General features: G+C 50.6%; 1 protein-coding gene across 1 annotated transcript in view; it reads left to right on the top strand.

The window, feature by feature from the left end:
- The window catches only part of Slc6a1 (solute carrier family 6 member 1), a 44,255-nt gene extending 32,583 nt beyond the window's left edge, over positions 1-11,672 (top strand). Inside the window, exons 11-16 of the mRNA XM_004651600.2 lie at positions 716-828; positions 1,045-1,176; positions 2,914-3,016; positions 5,313-5,413; positions 6,299-6,466; positions 9,446-11,672. Coding sequence (XP_004651657.1) covers positions 716-828; positions 1,045-1,176; positions 2,914-3,016; positions 5,313-5,413; positions 6,299-6,466; positions 9,446-9,550 — 722 coding nt within the window. The 3' untranslated portion in view covers positions 9,551-11,672. The remainder of the gene's footprint in view (positions 1-715; positions 829-1,044; positions 1,177-2,913; positions 3,017-5,312; positions 5,414-6,298; positions 6,467-9,445) is intronic.
- The last annotated feature ends 8,378 nt before the right edge of the window (positions 11,673-20,050 follow it).

The raw sequence follows: 20,050 nt of genomic DNA, 5'->3' as shown, positions 1-20,050 counted from the left end.
GTGCCACAGACCCAGAAAGGGCCTCTGCCCCCCCCCCCTCACTCAACCAGTGGGCTGTAGGCAGGAGAGGCTCCAAATGCATGCAGGGAAGTGGCGAGAATTATTCCTGACAGAGCTAGGTTGGTCATGTGAGAAGGAAACTTTTCTTGAGGTTCTGGTCTCCCCCCAAAGGACAGACCCCCACTTTCTTCACCTTGAATCCTCCTGTCACTTCTGCTGGGGTGCACTTCCAAGAGCAGCCGCACCCAGGGAAGTTATGGGCTCCTTCCTTCTCACTCAGGGCTTCCCCTGAATTCTTAAGACATTCCATCCAGGAGCCCTCAGACCCCCATGTCTCAGAAAAGACTGTGGTCCCCACTTGGGGAGGGCTCAGCCATTCAGAGCAGGCCAGATGCCTCAACTTCCTTCCACACCGGCCTCTCACCCTCTCTCCAAAGCAAACCCACCAGTTTCAGCGCATCTTCTCCACCTGGTCTCCACATCACCTGCAATGGCCCTTCTGCTGACCAGTCCCCTGGGTTTCCTCACTGGCCACAGCCCTGTCCTGCCATCTGCCTGTGGACCCTTGCTCTGTTTCCTAAGGGCTGTCAGCGGGCACACACGGGATCACTGGAAAGCACAGTGAAGATCAGCCAGCGGTGATGGCGCAGGGCTGCTGGTAACATTCAGCCCTTTGACTTATTTTTTCTTTCTTTTTTTGCTCTGGCCACCCCAGGCCCTGGACTGGCATTCCTGGCGTACCCCGAGGCAGTGACGCAGCTGCCCATCTCTCCACTCTGGGCCATCCTCTTTTTCTCCATGCTGCTAATGCTGGGCATAGACAGCCAGGTGAGCTCCCAGCGCAGTGGAGGACTGGCACCCCCCACCCCACCCCCTCCGCCTGGATCCCACTAGATCCCAGGCTGGCTTGCTCTGCTGCCTTGATGCCACGGGGCCTCCTGGTTTTCCCTGCAGAGCCAGGCTTTGGGTGGGTGGGTGAGTGCTGGGGCTGCCGCAAGGGGCTGACTCCTGTCCCTGCCACCGCCCTCCCCGCCCCAACCCAAGTTCTGCACAGTGGAGGGTTTCATTACCGCGCTGGTGGATGAGTATCCCAGACTCCTGCGCAACCGCCGGGAACTCTTCATCGCTGCAGTGTGTGTTGTGTCCTACCTGATCGGCCTCTCTAACATCACCCAGGTAGGCACAGCCTGGCCTCTGCCACGCCCCAGGACTGCCCCAGGTGTGGCACACCTTCTCACACCAGGGGACTTGTTCATGTCCATGACTCAAAGCCTCCCGGACCTTGGCATCCTTTCCCAAGCCCTGGCCTAGCCCACCTTCCTCCCTCACCGGGGAGGCACACGGCTGTGAGGTCTGTGCCATCCCAGCTGAAGAAGACATGCACGTGAAGCTAGAAAACACAGAGCCATGCTAGAGACTACGCACCAGCAGCAGAGGGCGACAGCGCCTGTTGGCATAGGCTACCAGAAATGAATCAAGTCAAGTTGGGAATCCGGCTGGCGTCAGGCCTTTGACACGAGTGTTGCCCGAAGCATCCTTTCATTGCTGTGCCCCTCAGTACATAGTTAGGGATGACCTCTCTCAGGAAGTGACAATTGTGATGAGGCTTAAATGACAAGGAAGAACCAGCCAGAGGAGGAGGATCTAGAAGACAGCAAGTGCAAAGGCCTTGTGGTGGGAATGGGTTTGAGGACCTTGAGAAACAGGGGGGAAAAAAAAGGCAAGAGAATGAGAGGGGTGGGGGCCGTGCAGAGCCAAACCTTTTTGACATTTGAAATAGATTAGATTTGCATAGGTTTCTCCGCATATTCATGTGCTAAGCTGCTGCCTTATAGGTCAGGTTGGGAAGGTGTTAGGCAGGAAAGAGGCGTGGAAGTGGTGAATTACGGCTGTGGTGCTCCCTAATGCATGGAGGTGGTGAATTACGGCTGTGGTGCTCCCTAGTGCGTGGAGGTGGTGAATTACGGCTGTGGTGCTCCCTAGTGCGTGGAGGTGGTGAATTATGGCTGTGGTGCTCCCTAGTGCGTGGAGGTGGTGAATTACGGCTGTGGTGCTCCCTAGTGCGTGGAGGTGGTGAATTACGGCTGTGGTGCTCCCTAGTGCGTGGAGGTGGTGAATTACGGCTGTGGTGCTCCCTAGTGCGTGGAGGTGGTGAATTACGGCTGTGGTGCTCCCTAGTGCGTGGAGGTGGTGAAATACGGCTGTGGTGCTCCCTAGTGCGTGGAGGTGGTGAAATACGGCTGTGGTGCTCCCTAGTGCGTGGAGGTGGTGAATTACGGCTGTGGTGCTCCCTAGTGCGTGGAGGTGGTGAAATACGGCTGTGGTGCTCCCTCGTGCGTGGAGGTGGTGAAATACGGCTGGGGTGCTCCCTAGTGCGTGGAGGTGGTGAAATACGGCTGTGGTGCTCCCTCGTGCGTGGAGGTGGTGAAATACGGCTGTGGTGCTCTGTGGTGCTCCCTAGTGCGTGGAGGTGGTGAAATACGGCTGTGGTGCTCCCTAGTGCGTGGAGGTGGTGAATTATGGCTGTGGCGCTCCCTAGTGCGTGGAGGTGGTGAAATACGGCTGTGGTGCTCCCTAGTGCGTGGAGGTGGTGAATTACAGCTGTGGTGCTCCCTAGTGCGTGGAGGTGGTGAATTACGGCTGTGGTGCTCCCTAGTGCGTGGAGGTGGTGAATTACGGCTGTGGTGCTCCCTAGCTCTGCTGGAAACAGGTCTCCCTCTGCCACATGGACATTTTCTTCCCAGTCCCCCTAGAACAGCCACACGTGCTCACAAGGCCCTCCGTGTGCTTCCTGTACCCCGCAAGCTTTCTGCTGCAATGTAGCTTAGGCCCAGCCTCTTCCGGCTCTCCGGGTGAATGCTCTGGGAGTGGGGTGCGGCATGGATCTGCACTCACCCTCGTTTCCTCCTTCAGGGGGGCATTTACGTCTTCAAGCTGTTTGATTACTACTCAGCCAGCGGCATGAGCCTGCTGTTCCTCGTCTTCTTTGAGTGTGTCTCCATCTCCTGGTTTTATGGTGAGTGTCACCCGCCCCTTCCTCGACTTGTTCATCCATCCATCCTTTCATTCACATCCCCTTCTTCAGTCACCATTCATTAACTATAACTTGAATACCAAGCCCTGTCCCTACACAAATTGATTTTGTCTTTATAATTCCATGGGCTTACTGAACACAGGCAGTTCCTCCATTTAGAAGCGATTCCAGAAGATTGCGTACATTCACTTAAAATAGCAGCCAGAATGTCTTCATAAAATTGGGGGTTAAACAAAAAGTCGGTTTGAAATTTTTTTAATATTATTTTAATTTATCTTTTTCACTTATTTTTTGAGAAAGAGAGAGAGGAAGAGAGAGAATGGGCACATCAGGGTCTCCTGCCACTGCAGATGAACTCCAGATGTATGCGCCACCATATGTATCTGGCTTACATGGGTTTGGGGAGTTGAACCTAGGTCCTTAGGCTTCACAGGCAGGTACCTTGAGCAGTAAGCCATCTCTCCAGCCCTGAAATTTTTATCTGGAAATTAGAAACCCAGAGACTGGAAACAGCTTTCAAGCTAAGTGTTTGATGCCAGCAAGGCTGTCATGACAAGTATGGACCATAGTTGACTTAGTTACCTTCTGTAGCAGACGGCTTCAGGTTTGCTGAGATAAACTTCCAGACCAGGCAGAGTTATGGAGGAAGGGATATTTATTGAAGCTTACAGATCCAGGGGAAGTTCCATAATGGCAGAAGAAGCTGGCCTACTTTCACAGGACCAAGCAGAGAGAAAGAAGCACAAGCCTAAAAGCCAAAAACCACACAACACAGCACACTTTGCCTATCTTTAGACTGGAATTTTGAACTTACCACCACACCTGAAGATCCACCCAGTGACACCGCCTCCAGCCAGGTGGCTGCAGACGCAAACTACAAACTAATAAGACATTGGATATGTTGGGGGCCATCTATTCAAACTGCCACACCTCCTCATTGCTGGAACAAAACACCCGACTACAAACAGCCAGTGGGAGAAAAGGGTCTATCCAGCTTGCAGGTTCAAGGAGAAGCTTCACTGGGGCAGGGAAGGCAGAGCACACGTGGGAAGCTGGCTCCCATCTCCACATACTAACGGGGGGAAGCAGCAAGAGTGAGCTGAACTATGAGCTCCCAGTAGGGCTGGACTAATAAATCCTAAGGTCCACCTCCCAGTGACGCACCTCCCCCAGCAAGTGTCCACCTCCCAAACTGCCGCCAGCTGGGGGCCAGGTATTCAGAACACATGAGCCTATGGGGGGAGGGCACAGGCATTTCATTCAAACCACAAACAAAATGTCAATCTTGTTTCTTAGGGGGCCCAAGTTCCCCATCTTACTTTCTCCTGAATGCCTGCATGTCACAGCAAGATGGAATGTTCAGGAAGCAAGGACAGTCTGTATAGCTCATGCTACACCTAGAGGTCACCACCACCACCCCATCATTTTCCCTTCCTCCCTCCTAGCAGTTCTCACCAGCATGACCCTTATTGCTCAGTGACTTTCTGCCAATAGAGCAGTGACCAGCTGTGCTCCTTGCTGAGCTTGGAGATGCCCTGTAGGATGTGGGGGGGACTCCATTTTATTAATATTTTTGTATGTACATACATACACATAAATATCTATACACATACACACACATATATACACATATGTGTGCACATTCATGTATAGGGATGGATGGATGGACGTGATGTGGGTGAGAGTGTGGGTACTGTGCCACAGCACATGAGCAGAGGTCTGAGGAAATGAGGTCTTCCTTGTTTTTGTCCCTGCACAGGGCATGTGCCAGTCTCTGTAGTCTGAGAGCTTGTAGTTTCCTGCCTCTGCCTCCCATTGCTGTAGGCACAGTTTAATTAAAGACACACGACTTGCCTGGCCTTATGTGGGTGCTGGGGAACTGAACATGGGTGACCTTTAGCTACCGGGCTATCCATCTCCTTACTCCCTCCTTTAAATTGTTACAGTTATAATAATTATTATTGCTTTACCAGATTTGTCATCTACCCCCAGTTCCTCACAGTCAGACCATCCAGGGAAATGTCCCCTCGCAGCAAAGCCCCTGAAGGCATAGCTTGGATGACCGTGGGGAGGGGCACTGGGCAGGCACATCTTGTAAAGTAGCCTCTCGCAGGTGCCTGTGGGAGCTTGGCTGTAGGAAAACCCTTCAGCAACCAAAGCATTCATCCATATCACAGACAGGGACACAAGGACACTGGTGTGGTGGCACCCTTGCTCACAGTGACACTGAGGTCCCCACAGCTCATCTCTCCCTCCTGTTCTTGCTTCAACATAACAGGTGTCAACCGGTTCTATGACAACATCCAGGAGATGGTCGGCTCCAGGCCCTGCATCTGGTGGAAGCTATGCTGGTCATTCTTCACGCCCATCATCGTGGCGGTAAGCACAAGGCTCTGGAAGCCTCTGGGACGAGGATAGTTGGACACAAGACAGCTCAGCTCCCGGGAGAAATTGCTGAGGACAAAGGCAGGCAAGAGGCCTAAGGACCCTTGTAACAGTAACACATTTTTAAAATTTATTTGAGAGCAACAGAGAGAGAGAGAGGGAATGGGCGTGCCAGGGCTTCCAGCCTCTGCAAACGAACTCCAGATGTGTGTGCCCCCTTGTGCATCTGTCTTACGTGGGTCCTGGGGAGTCCAGCCTTGAACCAGGGTCCTTAGGCTTCACAGGCAAACATTTAACCACTAAGCAATCTCTCCAGCACAGACCCCCACCCCCGCCAGTAACACTCTTGTATCTGCTGTTGACTTGCATCTGCCTGGAGGCCTGCTTGGGTATAGACCTGTGAAACCATCCTCTCATGGTCAGCCAGACAGGCATGCCTATCCCACCCCACCGCTGAGGGAGCCGGGGAGCCTGATCCAGGAGTCCAGGTTTCCGGCACACGGATGCCTCTTGTCTTCAGCAAGTCTCAGTCCCTCCCCTGAGAAAGAGCCTGAGATCTGGCAAGGAGAGACGGGCAGCACCACCCCAGGACCTTGCAGTTTGAGCTGGACCCCTGCCCTGTGTCTTGTCCTGTTGCAAGGCCATGGCCGCCTGAGGAGGACACTCTGCTTGCCACTCTGGTTAAACAGCAAGCAGAGTCCTCCTTTCCTGCTCTCCTCAAGGGACCAGACTCTCCTGCCATGCACCAGCGCCAGCAGAGAGGCCTTGCCTGCAGGGTGGTGGTACCCTGCTGTGTCTTGGGATGGTCTGCTTGGGCGGGGATGAGGCCTCGCTTGGTTCAGCCAAGGTGACTGATGGACCCTCCTCTTCCTTTCCCAGGGCGTGTTTCTCTTCAGCGCCGTGCAGATGACGCCTCTCACCATGGGAAGCTACGTTTTCCCCAAGTGGGGCCAGGGCGTGGGTTGGCTCATGGCTCTGTCCTCCATGGTGCTCATCCCTGGCTACATGGCCTATATGTTCCTCACCCTAAAGGGCTCGCTGAAGCAGGTAAGCCCCTCCTTGCCTCCCGTGGAGCTTAGGGTCTGGATGAGGGGACACAGAGCTGAGCAGCCAGTGCCATTGGAATGACGGAGTGTCCCATTGGGGCAAGCCAGGGAGATGGGAACAAATAGCGTCTGGGTGAAGGGGGATTGGGACAGGCCTCCCAGAAGAGGGGACCGCTGAGGAGAGTCCTGAAGAGGAGCCGCACTTAGTGGTGGTATTACGTTACTCGTGGCTATGACAAAAAAAAGAAAGTGTTTGATAAAGACAACTTAAAGAAGAGTTTGTTTTGGCTCAGAGTTTGAGGATATGCGCTGTCCATCGTGGTGGGGGAAAACAAGATGGCAGGAGCCAGGTGTGGCTGGTCACATCACGTCCTCAGTCAGGAAGCAGAGAGGGATGGATGCGGGTGCTCAGCTCGCTGTCTTCTTTTCATACAGTGCGGTGTTACCCATCATTAAGGTGGGTCCTCCCACCTCGGTTAACTCAATCTAGAAACACCTCACAAATAGGTCCAGAGGTTTCTATTGCCATCACAATCCCATCAGGTTAACAAAATTAATCGACCCAATTATAGAATGAAATGGTTCCCAGGAAGAGGAGGGAAGAGGAGGGTGAGACGCCTGTGCAAATGTCCAGGGGTCAAAACAGCCTTTGGAAAGGAGGAAGGGACCAGGGAATGAAGGATGGGGATGGTGGAGGTCAGATGAGATGAAACTCAGGACAAGAACATTAGGCTTTGTTCTGAGGGCTGTAAGGAGCCTTCTGGGGTTAAAAGAGGATGAGAGTGGCATCTGTTTGTGGAGGGCTCACTGTAGATCTCACTTGGGCATGGTCCAGAGAAAGCATGGTTTCAGATGGGAAGAGAGACATGCTTGCCCACTCACGTACAGGGCAAGCCTCTCTCATCTCGGATGCTTGGGATCTGTGGCAGACAGCTTCAGGTTCGCTGAGATGAACTGTCAGACCAGGCACAGTTAGGGAGGAAGGGATTTATTTGAAGGTTACAGATTCAGGGGAAGTTCTAGAATGGCAGAAGAAGCTGACCTACCTTCACAGGTCCAAGCAGACAGAGAAGGGTCAGGGGGCACAAGCCTAAAAGCCTAAAGCCACACAGCACAGCACACTTCAGGAACTCCAGCCAGGCACACTCTGTATATCTTTAGATTGAAATGTCAAACCCACCACCACACCTTAAAATCTACCCAATGACTGCCTCCAGCCAGGTGGCTACAGATACAAACTACAAGCTAATAAAACACTATATTGGGGGCCATCAACTCAAACTACCACAGGACCCAAGACTGTTTCAGATGCTTTCAGACTTGGGAACTTTTAAATATATACATATATATATATATATATATATATATATATATATATATGATTTATTTATTTGGGAGAAAGAGGCAGAGAAAGAGAGAGAGAGAGAGAATGGGCACACCAGGGCCTCCAGCCACTGCAAACAAACTTCAGATGCATGTACTCCCCTGTGCATCTGGTTTGTGTGGGTCCTAGAGAGTCGAACCGGGATCCTTTGGCTTTGCTGGCAAGTGCCTTAACCACTAAGCCGTCTCTCCAGCCCAGACTTGGGAGCTTTTGCATGTACATTGTGAGCTATCTCCAAAATGGGACCCAAGTCCAAGCATAAAATTCACTTACGTTTCAAATTCACCTATTTGTGTAACCTGAAGACAATTTTGTGCAATGAGTTTTAGATATTTTGATTATTTGTATGTGTGTGGCTGTGTGTGCCATTGTGTGTGGAGGGAGGGGCGTCAGAGGTCAGCATCAGGTTGGTGGTCCTCTACCTCCACCCTATTTAAGACAGGATCTCTCATGTTGTTTGCTGCCGGGAAGGCCAGATTAGCTGGCCCACAAAGCTTTGGGAGACTCTTGTCTCCACCTCTCACTGGCATCAGCACATTGGGATTACAGATGTGTGTGCCACTTGTTGCCTGGCTTTACTCAGGTACCAGGAATCCAAGCTCATACTGGCAGCCTTGAGCCACGGAGCGTCCCAGTGGAAGGCAAGAGCAAAGCATTCCTGAGGTCAGGGAACCAACTGCTGGGGCAGTTGATGCAGGAGGTGGATGCCCAAAGGTCTTGCGGGGGCTTCTCCACCCGACAAGTATGTCCCGAGCACCTATTAGGTGCTCGACACCAGTGTCAGCACTTGGAGACAGAGCCATGAACAAAAACAAACAAGCTGGGTGTGGTGGCGCACGCCTTTAATCCCAGCACTTGGGAGGCAGTGGTAGGAGGATCACCGTGAGTTCGAGGCCACCCTGAGACTCCGTAGTGAATTCCAGACCCTACCTTGAAAAAACAACAACAAAGCGAAGCCCACCTTCATGGAGGGAACTGGTGAGAGGAGGAAGGTGAGATTCACAGATAGGAGGTGAGGTGGGGACTGTGGGGATGAGGTGAGGCCAAACCTAAGGAGGCCGAGCCAGCCAGCCGTGGAGTTTCTAAAAGGAAGGCTGTGGCAGGCAGAGGAACAGGAGCCTGTCTGGTGTGTGAAGAGCAGAGGCGGCCAGTGTGGCTGGAGGGGAGAAGCCCAGGCAGCGCCGGGCAAAATGCTGAAGTCTGAGAGGTGACACGTCCCCATGTGTAGTCCCGGTCGGACTACGGCTCTTTCACTCGGTGAAACACGGGAGCCCTTGGGTTGGGTTTCGAGGAGTGGCCGGGTGGAATCTGGCCAGCTTCCTAATTCCATGATGAAAGTGGACCTGAGGTAATGGCTAAGGGCACGAAGGGCATTAGAGGCCCGGCCAGGAGGCTGCACCACTCCGGGTGAGAGGACACGTGGTCTGGCTGTGTGGGGATGAGGGAGGGGACACGTGGGTCACAGTGATGGGGCCGGAGCTGGGCATGTCATGAGAGCAGGCTGCAGAACGGACTTGCACAGAGACAGGGCCGTGGGGAAGGGCCAGTCCTCACCGAGGCCAGCCTCACCCCTTCTGTTTCCCCGCTGCCCCTTAGCGCCTCCAGGTCATGATCCAGCCCAGTGAAGACATCGTGCGTCCGGAGAACGGCCCTGAGCAGCCCCAGGCTGACAGCTCAGCCAGCAAGGAGGCCTACATCTAGGGGTGCAGCTGCTCGCTGCCCCAGTGCAGGCACTCCGGCCTGGCTGCAGGACACCCCCTTGAAGACTGAAGATGCCCTCTGTCTCCACCTACCTCAAGGGGTGGTTCCAGACATCATCGCCGCCTCACAGAGAGGGGAGGCAGGGGACAGGCCAACCCTGGGTGGGCCCTGCAGTGGGCAGTGACCCTGGGGAGCTTCCACCATCGATGAGGTGGTCACCATTCACTGGGGCTCACAGAACACTGAGCAGGTGGCTCAGCATTGGTCGCTGTCACTGTAGCTCATTTTTTATCCTGCCAGAGAGGGTGACCCCTGGGGGCCACACCCTCCCGGCTTTGGTCATATTCCTGACTGTTCTCCTACTGCCGAAACCGTGACTGTTATCTTGAACTTGACTGCCACGGGCAGCTTTGGACCAGGGCAAGGGCATTTCACAGGGAGCCAGCCAGGCTCTGCTTTCCACTTCTCCTTCCCGAGGCAGCTTTGACCCACCCCCAGAGACCTCCAAGGCTGTTTCCTGAGCTGTCGCCTTGAAATAGTATGCACGGGGTCCTTTGACGCTGAGACCCCAGGGCAGCTCAGTACACCTGTCCCACCTCACCAGGTGGCATGCCCAGCAGCAGCTGGTGCCAGAGGGGCTCCGCGTGCTAGAAGGGAAAAAGCCACAAGCACAACTGATTTCTTTTGGTCACCGTTCCAGGGACCTCAGGACCCGCTGGGGACCTTCCCCAAAGTAAGATCTGTGGCTGCGCTGAGCTGCCACAAGCCACCACCAGGGAAACCATGCTGAAGGGTCTCTCTGGAGTCGACAGCAATCCAGCTAGCCGCAGGTTTCCCTTTTAGATTGTCACTGCCACCCTGTTCCCAGCTGCTGCCGCCTCACCTTTCTTGAGAGTCCCCTTCCCTACCCACCCACTAAATGAGGGCTAATACAGAGGCCCCTCACGCCCCACCCCTGTGCTGTGCTTCTTGGGCTAACCTGCTTCCTTGGGAAGTGTCTCTTGTCCCTCTCTGGCATTGGGCTCTGTGGTGTTGAGGGGAAAGAGGTGGAGGCAGTTTCTCACAACTTTGGCAGCTCGGCCTTTCTCATCTGACGGGAGGACGGGCTCCCATGTAGCAAAGCATACGTCATGCCCATAACTCAGTAGTTCTATAGCTCACAACCTGTGTATTATGACTAACCTTGAATAACTATGGTGAATAACTGTGACCGTGGGTTTTTTAATCTCTTCTCATCCTCATCCAGAAGTGACCAGCATACCGGTTTTTTTGCAATAAGATATCACCCTCAGAGTATTAAGCACATTATTGTAGAGAATAAAAACACGTATACACATAGAAATGCACACACATGCACATTCGTCCTCACGTGTGGCATTTAGGGTCCCATGTGATACCGTGTAGGCAATCTTCTAGCTTGTCTTGAGGCTATCTGCCAAAGGGTCTCACTGCTCAGTGTTGACTCTGAGGTCAACATGCATAGGTTTCTGTCCCTAGAGTTCGATGTGTGCAATGAAAGACCCCTACACTGTGTCTCATGGTCCCGTCCCTTCCCCACTGTGTGTGAAGCCACTTAGAATAAGGGCAGGAGACTTCCTTCTCATTGTTCTTCGGTGTGAAACTGAGACCAAGTCTTTTTAAGATAAATGCAGGATATTTAATGTTTGTAAGCAATTCTAACTGAGATGTTTGGCAAGAAATCCCCTAACTGATTTCCATCCAAACTCACCTTAGAGCACAATATTAAGTGTTGTACAATTACTGTGAGAACTGTGAATATGTGTAACTTTTCTTTTTTTAGTATTTGCCCAGGGGGAAAAGATATTGTATTATCATATATGCTTTTTTGCAATAAGGATTTATTCTAAGAACACCAAGTAAATCTATCTCTATATAAAAATATATGTAATATATACATATTCAAACTATATACAGAGCCTGTTTTAAAAAAAATTACAGTATTATTTAGTAAGATTATCTGTTCTATGGACCAAATGTAAAATATTTATAAATGAAGATTCATTTTAAATGTCTATAAAGGATGTCATAACTAGAGCACGGGTGTTATGTAAGTTTCTAAGAATTTAGAGGAAAAATAATAAAGGTTCTATGATATGCAGCATTATACCTTCAGTTCTTATAGGTCGGAACATAGTAACCTCTTTCATCAGAGTAACACCTCAAAGACACAAACTGTTTTCCTCCCAGAATAAGAGATTTGGGCTCAAAATCCAGTGAATGAAGCTGGACTTCCCCAAAGTCTTAAAATGAGTAATTAGAAAATGACTCTGAGCTCTAAGGAGAAGTGCTTTCGCTGTTTTTGGTCAACTAAATAAAGATCTAAACCAAAGGATAATAGAAGCACTTTGGTTAGCAGTGGCACTCATTGACTCAATGAAGAATTTTAAATTTTTTTATTTAGAAAAATGTGACTCCTACAGAGGTATTATAAAAATAGTTTGGGGCTGGAGAAATGGCTTAGCAGTTAAGGTGTTTGCCTGCAAAGCCAAAGGACCCAGGTTCGACTCTCTAGGACCCACGTAAGCCAGATGCACAGGGTGGTGCATGCAGCTGGAGTTCATTTGCAGTGGCTGGAGGCCCTGGTGTGCCCATTCTCTATCTTCCTCTCTCTCTCATATAAATAAAAATAAATAGCTCAAAGAGCTCCTGATACCCTTTAGCCAGATGGTAGACATGTCATATTCTCTCCTTCCTCCTCCATCTCTACTTTTTTTTGGGGGGGGGGGCCTAGCAAACGTCAGCCTGGTATGGGAATGGATATGATGAAATGAGGGATTAATTATGGGAACAAGACATTAATAATCATGCAAGCAGTTGGGAAATAAAGACCTGAAAGGAAGGACTTGAGGACCAGAGTTACAACCACACTCCTTGCTACCTCTTTTGCATATGGCCTGCCAGATAACCCACAATGCGTGTGAGTGGAAGGAGATTCCACGCCAGTACCAGGTAAGTTCACAATGTAATCACGCTGGGTGGGAGGGGTGTCTGAAAGCCCTGACAGGTCACACTCTCCATTGGGACTGGCAGCTTGCTTAAAGGAAGACAGCCCTAAGGAACATCGAGGATCAAGGAGCCTGATGCTAGCCTTTCTGTACTGCTGCTGTGGTGTGGATGTGTCCCCAAAGGGCCATGTACTGGAAGCTTAACGCCCAACGTGGTAATGTTCAGATGCTGGCAACTCCAAAGAGATTAATGCCACCTCATGGGAGCCCACTTAGTTCTCCCAGGAGGCTTATACAAGAGTAACAATTCTGTTGTAGTCAGCTCCTTGTTGCTGGGAAAAACATGCAACCAGACCAGCTTATAGGAGGAACAGGCTTATTTCAGCCTTACAGATCCAGGGAACATTCCATCAGTGACAGAGGAGACCGGCTCCCTTTCATAGATCCAAGAAGAGGGAAGCCACCAGCCTGCCCAGCAGACACCTGCAGCAGGTAAGCACAGACCACAGGAGTTCAAGCTGCTCGCTCCACACACCTTTGGGCTGAAGTCACATCAGCCCCCAAACACAATTTAGGGCTGCACCTCAGTGACACCCACCCCTTGCCAGAAATCTGCCTGCTAGGGGCTCAAGTGGGAAGTTTAATCAAAAAATGACTGAGTCTACAGAGCCAAACATCCAAACTCCTCACAACCTTCCCAATCCTTCCCAATCTCTGGTTTCCTGTCTTCCCACATGGTTCTATGTTCCCACCATGATGCCAGCAGCCACAGGGTCCCGGCCAGAGCTCTTTGGCCTCCAAACCTGTGAGCTAAGTAAATCTCTTTTCTATATAAGTTACCCAAGCTCAGGCATTTTGATGATAGCAGTGGAAAATGTGTAATAAGCTACTTCTAGGGACTGGGGACACAGCTCAATTACTAGAGTGTGTGCCTAGTATGCAGGAGCCCTGGGTTGGCTTCCCAGCACCGCATAAACTGGGTGTGGTAGTGCATGCTTATAATTTTAACAGTTGGGATGTGGAAGCAGGAGGATAAGAAGTTCAAAGTAGGGCTGGACGGATGGCTTAGCGGCTAAGGTATTTGCCTGCAAAGCCAAAGGACCCAGGTTCAATTCCCTAGGACCCACGTTAGCCAGTTGCACAAGAGGGCACATGCGCCTGGAATTCGTTTGCAGTGGCAGAAGGCCCTGGCGCACCCATTCTCTCTCTCTCTCCATCAAATAAATAAAATATTTTTTTAAAAAAATGAAGTTCAAAGTCATCTTGGCTACATAGTGAATTTGAGGCCAGCCTGGGCTACATGAGATCCTGCTGAAGAGACGTTACTCCTGTATATTGGCCAACTCCTTACGATGAAACGATTGCAAATCAATGAAGGGAAAGGCCAGGCAACGGACGCTGTCTTCCCAGCAGCCGGAGGAAGGTAGTGAGTTCTGCACAGGAGCAGCGCATGGCAGGAAGAGAAGCTCCATTTTGTGTGTGTTTCAACTGTCCCGCTAAGGAGATGGCATAGTCACGTACAAGCTCTGACACACCTACGGTGCGATTTCACACACATTAAGTGCTCTTCTGCCTGCATCTGTACATTTTAAAGACGAACAGGAAATTGATAGTCGCCATTTAAACTTTCCTTTATTTAGAACAAAACTAAATAGTAGTTAAGAAACAACACGATCCACTGGGTGGGTGGGGAGGAGCCACAGAAGGAAAGAAAAGCTTGTTCCTGCTTTTACTGTATTTTATTTTTATTTATTTATTTGAGAGCAATAGAGAGAGAGAATGGGTGCATCACACCTCCAGCCACTGCACACGGACTCCAGATGTATGGACCACCTTGTGCATAGGGTTTACGTGGGTCCTGGGGAATCGAGCTTCAAACCAGAGTCCTTAGACTTCACAGGCAAGCGCTTAACCACTAAACCATCTCTCCAGCCCTGTTCCTGCTTATTTGAACAAGATGCCCTTGCAAGTGAGCATGTTATGTAGATCACCCCAGAAAGAGTCCTGGACAGTGCTGCAGTTTGGAAAGATTTCCTGTGCCTCGTGTTAAAGGCACGGTCTACCACCTGTGGCACTATCGGAAGGCGATGGGGTAGCTTTGGGAGGAAGTTAGGGGGCGTGTCCTTGAAAGGACTACTGATGCTCCGCCCCTGCCTGTCTGCTTCCTGGCCTGACCTCTGAGGTGTGAAATTTTGGCTGGCTGCAGCCCTGACCCTCCCCCCCTCCACTTATCACAAGCCTCAAAACTAGGGATCCAGCAATCAAAATGAACCTTGCCCTGTGTTTGTTTGATTGGATTGCTTTGAGGCAGGGATCTCACAATATTGCCGAAGACAAGCTCCAGAGCTCAACAGTTCCTCATGCCTGGGACCACCGGCTGCCCTGCCCGAGCAGTGTCCAGGATGGTCGCCAGGATAGAGCAAGGACAAGGAGGCCAGACGGGTGCTGACCTGTGCCTATCACTGCCAAAGCTCCAGAGAGCAGGTGACCTCACCTCACTGCTGCCTTCCAGAGCTTGGGCAAACAAGTGATGCCATCATGTGTCACCAAGAGCCGTGCAGAAGGCGGGGCATGATGGGAAATGTAGTTTGAGCTCAAACTGAGTGTTGCTTGTCTCCCACTCCCACGCTGCATGAAGCTTGTTTTCGTTGGTGGTCATTATTTTGCTAAGCCATTGGAGAATAACTTCTGACATTCGGGCCCCATCTTAAAACAAACATGGGTCTCCTACAAGCAAGAACATTCCCTTACATAACCACAGTGCGCTTATCAAATTCAGGGAATGTTGCATGGACATAATGCTATTGTCTAATCTCAAATTCACATTCAGTTTCTCTGAATGTCCCAATAGCATCCTCTGTGATGACTTTGATTTGATCCAGGTTCTAGTCTAGAAACACACAGTTGTCCTGTCCCTAAGAAAACATTTGGAGAAATTACTACCTGCCAAACAAAGTTGACACAGCCAGGTGGCTTTCCAAACTGACCGAGGACTGATCAGTCACCAACCCCCACCCACCAAAAAAATTTCTGACTAAAAGTAGCAAGGGGGCGCTGGAGAGATGGCTTAGTGGTTAAGGCATTTGCCTGCAAAGCCAAGGATCCTGGTTTGACTCTCCAAGACCCACGTAAGCCAGATGCACAAGGTGGTGCATGCATCTGGGGTTCATTTGCAGTGGCTGGAGGCCCTGGCATGCCCATTCTCTCTCTCTCTCTCTCTCCCTCTCTCTCTGTCTCCCACCTTCTCTAAATAAATAAATAAATATTTAAAGAAGTAGCAAGGCCCCTTCTGTGACACTTTTGGCCCCTCTCTGAAATCATGGGGAGGGAAGGTTATGGGCATTTTAAGATAAAATTTGTTTCCTCCTCCAGAAAGGTCTAAATGAAAGAAACTTCTTCCTGGGTGAAAGACACCGCCCCCCCCCCCCAGACTCTCAGGACTCCCTCTTCTGGCTCCTTTCCTTTTTCTCCTCTGTTGCTGGTTGCAACCTTTCAAACCACCTTCCTCCAGCCACAAGTGCTTAGAGCTCAGATTTCTAAAAAGTTAAGTCAGAGATTCACCCTTTGAACCAGACCATGCCAGCCTCCCTTCGGGTCCACTCTGACCCTACCCTGCCCTCTCTGCATCAAGGTGCCTCCTCTAGGCTCCTTGCCAGTTTCTCTCCTTTTCAGTTTTTCAGGGCGAAGCTGGAAATGTGTCAGAGGACTCAGGGTCGGCAAGACTCCTCAACGGTATCTGGTTCTTTTATAAGCTTGACTTGTTTTTAAGGGAGTGTTTCTCCAACAGCTCTGCGCATTGATGTCCCCTGGGGGAGCCTGGCTGCATGTGGAGTGTGATTTGCTGGGTCTGGGATGAAGGCTGGGGGGCTGCATGTCTAGCAAGCGCTCACATCCAACTGATGGTCCTCTACTTGAACAAGAACCTGAAGAAAAAGCCTTCCAGCCTTTTCATAAATCCAGGGAGTTTGCCACCTGCTTAGGAAACAGGACCTTAACTCAAACTGACTAGAGAATTAAAAAGAGACTTTATTGACTCAGATTTCCAGAGGTGCTCAAAGGAGGGCAGTGGAAATCAGACTCTCCCTGCCTCTCAGTTCTGATCTGTTTTCTACCCTGGCTTTACCCCAGTGTGTCTGTATTCGTCATGTTGACAGAGGGAGGATCGAGCAGCTTCAGGCTTACATGCCTATTTACAAAGTAAGTATCTTGTCCCTCGTAAATCTGCTCAGGTCCTGGGACACATTCATGTGCTTGATAAGCATGATCAAGGGTTAGAATGTTCAAAGTGGCCGAGCCTGGCCATCTGGCCCCCTCTTGAGTAAGAAGATAGATCAATTATACCCAAGCATGTGGCCTGAGAATCAGAAGAGAGCCAGTCCCCAGAGGGAAAGGGAGGATATGGATGCCAGGAGGCCCACAGAGCAGCCACCACGTCACCAGGTGACCTCAGAATCTTTACTTACAGTGGAGACCCTGTGACTGCCCACTCGTTCCCATTCCTAGAGCAAGTCCTTCATGTGGGGGTCCAGAGGCAGATGGAGAGCACTGGGAGGAGACTATCCAGTTCGGAGCTGTTTGGCAGCCCAAGGGTAGAAGTCAGAGACACTACCTCCACATGGCCCAGACCATTATGACCATCCCCCTGGACCACCACAACAGACTCATGACTGGTCTCTTTCCTGTGGTCTGGCCCAACTACACAACAGCACCAGAGTGAGCTCCTGCTCTTTACCACAGAGTTCAGGGATGTCCAACCTTCTGACTTTTTGGAGCCCCACTGAATGAAGAATTGTCTTCCACACATTAAACACAGTGTGGACTCATGTCATGACCTGCTCCAGCCTCTAGAGGACTTCTCTAAGCACAGCTAAAATGTAGACCCATCTCCCTGGCTGCTATCTTGCCACCTTCAAAAGATTTCTCTCTGAGCTGGCGAGATGGCTCAGCAGTTAAGGCACATGCCTGCAGCAAAACCTAACAACCGGAGTTCAATTCCCCAGGTCCCACATAAAGCCAGGTGCATAAAGTGATGCATGCATCTGCAGTTTGTTTGCAGCAGCTGGAGGCCCTGGTGCATCCATTCATATTCTCTCTCTCTCTCTCCCTCCCTCCCTCCTTCTCTCTATGTCTCTCTCTGCTTGCCAATTAACAAATAAAAGATAATTTTTTTTTTTTTTTTGCCAGGTGTGGTGGTGCACGCCTTTAATCCCAGCACTTGGGAGGCAGAGGTAGGAGGATCATTGTGAGTTCAAGGCCACCCTGAGATTACCTAGTGAATTCCAGGTCAGCCTGGGCTAGAGTGAGACCCTACCTTGAAAAACAAAAAAAAACAAAAATTTTTTTAAAAAGGCTTCTCTTAGAACAGTTCAGACCCGACCCATCTCCCTGACCTCTCTTCCCACCTCCAAGCGCACTTTTGTTTCCAGCATGTTGCTATGGAGACCGTGTCTCTACTAGGTGAGTCCTCCAAACTTGTCTCTTCATAGGACCTTTGAATACGTGATTACCTGTGCCTTAAGGATTCAGGATCACCAAGGAGTACTTGATTTATCCAGGAATGTCAGTGTGACTTGGAGAAAGAGCCGCTTAAGCCTGGAACAAAGGATGACTTAGGCATGAGAACTTTGGTCAAACTCGCTCCATGCCCACTCCATGCAGGCTGGGGAGAGCTGGGGAGAAAGATGGGACACAGAATGTACAAAGCTGTGTGGGACAGAGGCCCGGGCAGAAGGATGTCGCCCTTCCACATTAGGGAGGCCGTCGAGGGGGCCTTTATAATTGCTGATTCTCCCTAGCAGTGACCTTCTAGTTGCCAGGACAAAACACCCAACCACAAGCAGTTTCCTTTCAGGCTGACAATTTCGAAGGGGTTTTTCATCATGAAGAGCTTCTGAGGGCCACAGCTTATCATGTATCAATGACAAGAGTGGGCTGTCTCTGAACACCCAGTGACACACCTCCTCCAGCAAGGCTCCGTCTCCCAAAGGCTCCGCCAGCTGGGGACCATGTATGAGGCTTAATCACAAACGTATAAAGGCTATGGGAGACATTTCACATTCAAACCTCTACATTCTGTCTCCTTACTGGTCTGTGGCCTGCTCTCCCCTTTGTCCCTTCCTTCAGGTCTCTGCTTCAAATGACACTTGCTTGCTGAAGCCCACCCTGACCACTCGAGCTAAAACGACATCCTACTCTCTCCTCTTCTTTCCTCTCCTTTCTTTCTCTCCACCCCCTTCCATTTTCCCCCTCTCCTCTCCCCTATCTCTTCCTTAACACTGCTTCTTTTTCTTTATTTGCGTTTAGTCTGTGGAGACCGGGTTTCACTTTGTAACCTAGGGCTGACCTCAAACTCAACACTCTCCTGCCTCAGCCTCCCAAGTGCTGGGATCACAGGTGTGTGCTGCCACACCCACCCCTAATTTAGTTTTCTTATTCTTGCTACTATTATGCTTGTTTATTTATTCATTTATAGTTATCTATTTGCAAGCAGAGAGAGAATGAGTATGGGCGCACCAGGGCCTCTTGCCTCTGCAAACAAATTCCAGATGAATGCGCCACTTTGTGCATCTGGCTTATGTGGGTACCAGGGAATCAAACCCAGGTCATTAGGCTTTGCAAGTGAGTGCCTTAACTGCAGAGACATCTCTCTCCAGTCCCTGCATATTGATTTGTTTTCTGTCTTCTCCCATCCCTGCCCACTTACTATAAAGGAGGCTCTAGGAGGATGGGGATTGTTTTAATTCACTTTTCTGTGTTAAATGCGACAGAGTTCCTGACACAGAGTAGAAACTCAACAGATGGGTAGATGGATGGGTGATGGGTAGTGAGCAGATAGAGGATGGATGGTGGATGCCTGAGTGGGTGGGTGTCATAGCAGGTGGGCAGATAGGTGGTTGGGTGGGGAGGGGCTGGATAGGTGTACAGGAAACAGTGTACCAGCTGTCAAGGATCCTGGTTCTGGAGTCCATGCAGGTTCTGGCCCTGGTGCTCATACGCCATGGCACTCTGCTTACATTACTTCAATCTCTTTGTGTCCAAGTTCCCTCACACAATTACTCTTAAAGTGCTATCAGTCAAAAGAAGGGACAACACATAGCACCGTGCCTGGCCCAAACCAAGCACTCAGAAAATAATTGATATTACGATAGCAAGAGTTCCTGAAATGCTCCCCTTCAATCAAGATCCCTCCCCCACCTAGAGCCCCAAGGTTTGAAGGATATTGTCTATCAAACTGTCACTTCACAATTAAGCTGTTTATCTATCCCTTTTTATTAATCAGATGTGGCTGATAATTAGGGCTCCTGATTAGCATGGAATAACCAGGGTGACAGCAATGAGCTGGTAACATCCCAGGCAAAAGCAGAGAAAAGTGGGTGTGTCTATGACTACCTCCAGGTTCTCTGAGGTGGAAAAGGAAAGCTTCCAGATGACCGTTGATCTCTCTGGGGACCTTCACGGGTCTGGGGGCCTCAGGTGGGGTCTGTAGTTCCGTCAGCTCACAAAATGTTGAGCAGCTCCAGACTCAGTATTCTTC

Source organism: Jaculus jaculus, chromosome 14 (assembly GCF_020740685.1).
Source record: "Jaculus jaculus isolate mJacJac1 chromosome 14, mJacJac1.mat.Y.cur, whole genome shotgun sequence".
NCBI classification, from domain to species: Eukaryota; Metazoa; Chordata; class Mammalia; order Rodentia; family Dipodidae; genus Jaculus; species Jaculus jaculus.
The sequence above is the reverse complement of the archived record's forward strand: the minus strand, read 5'-3'. Positions and strand labels throughout refer to the sequence as shown.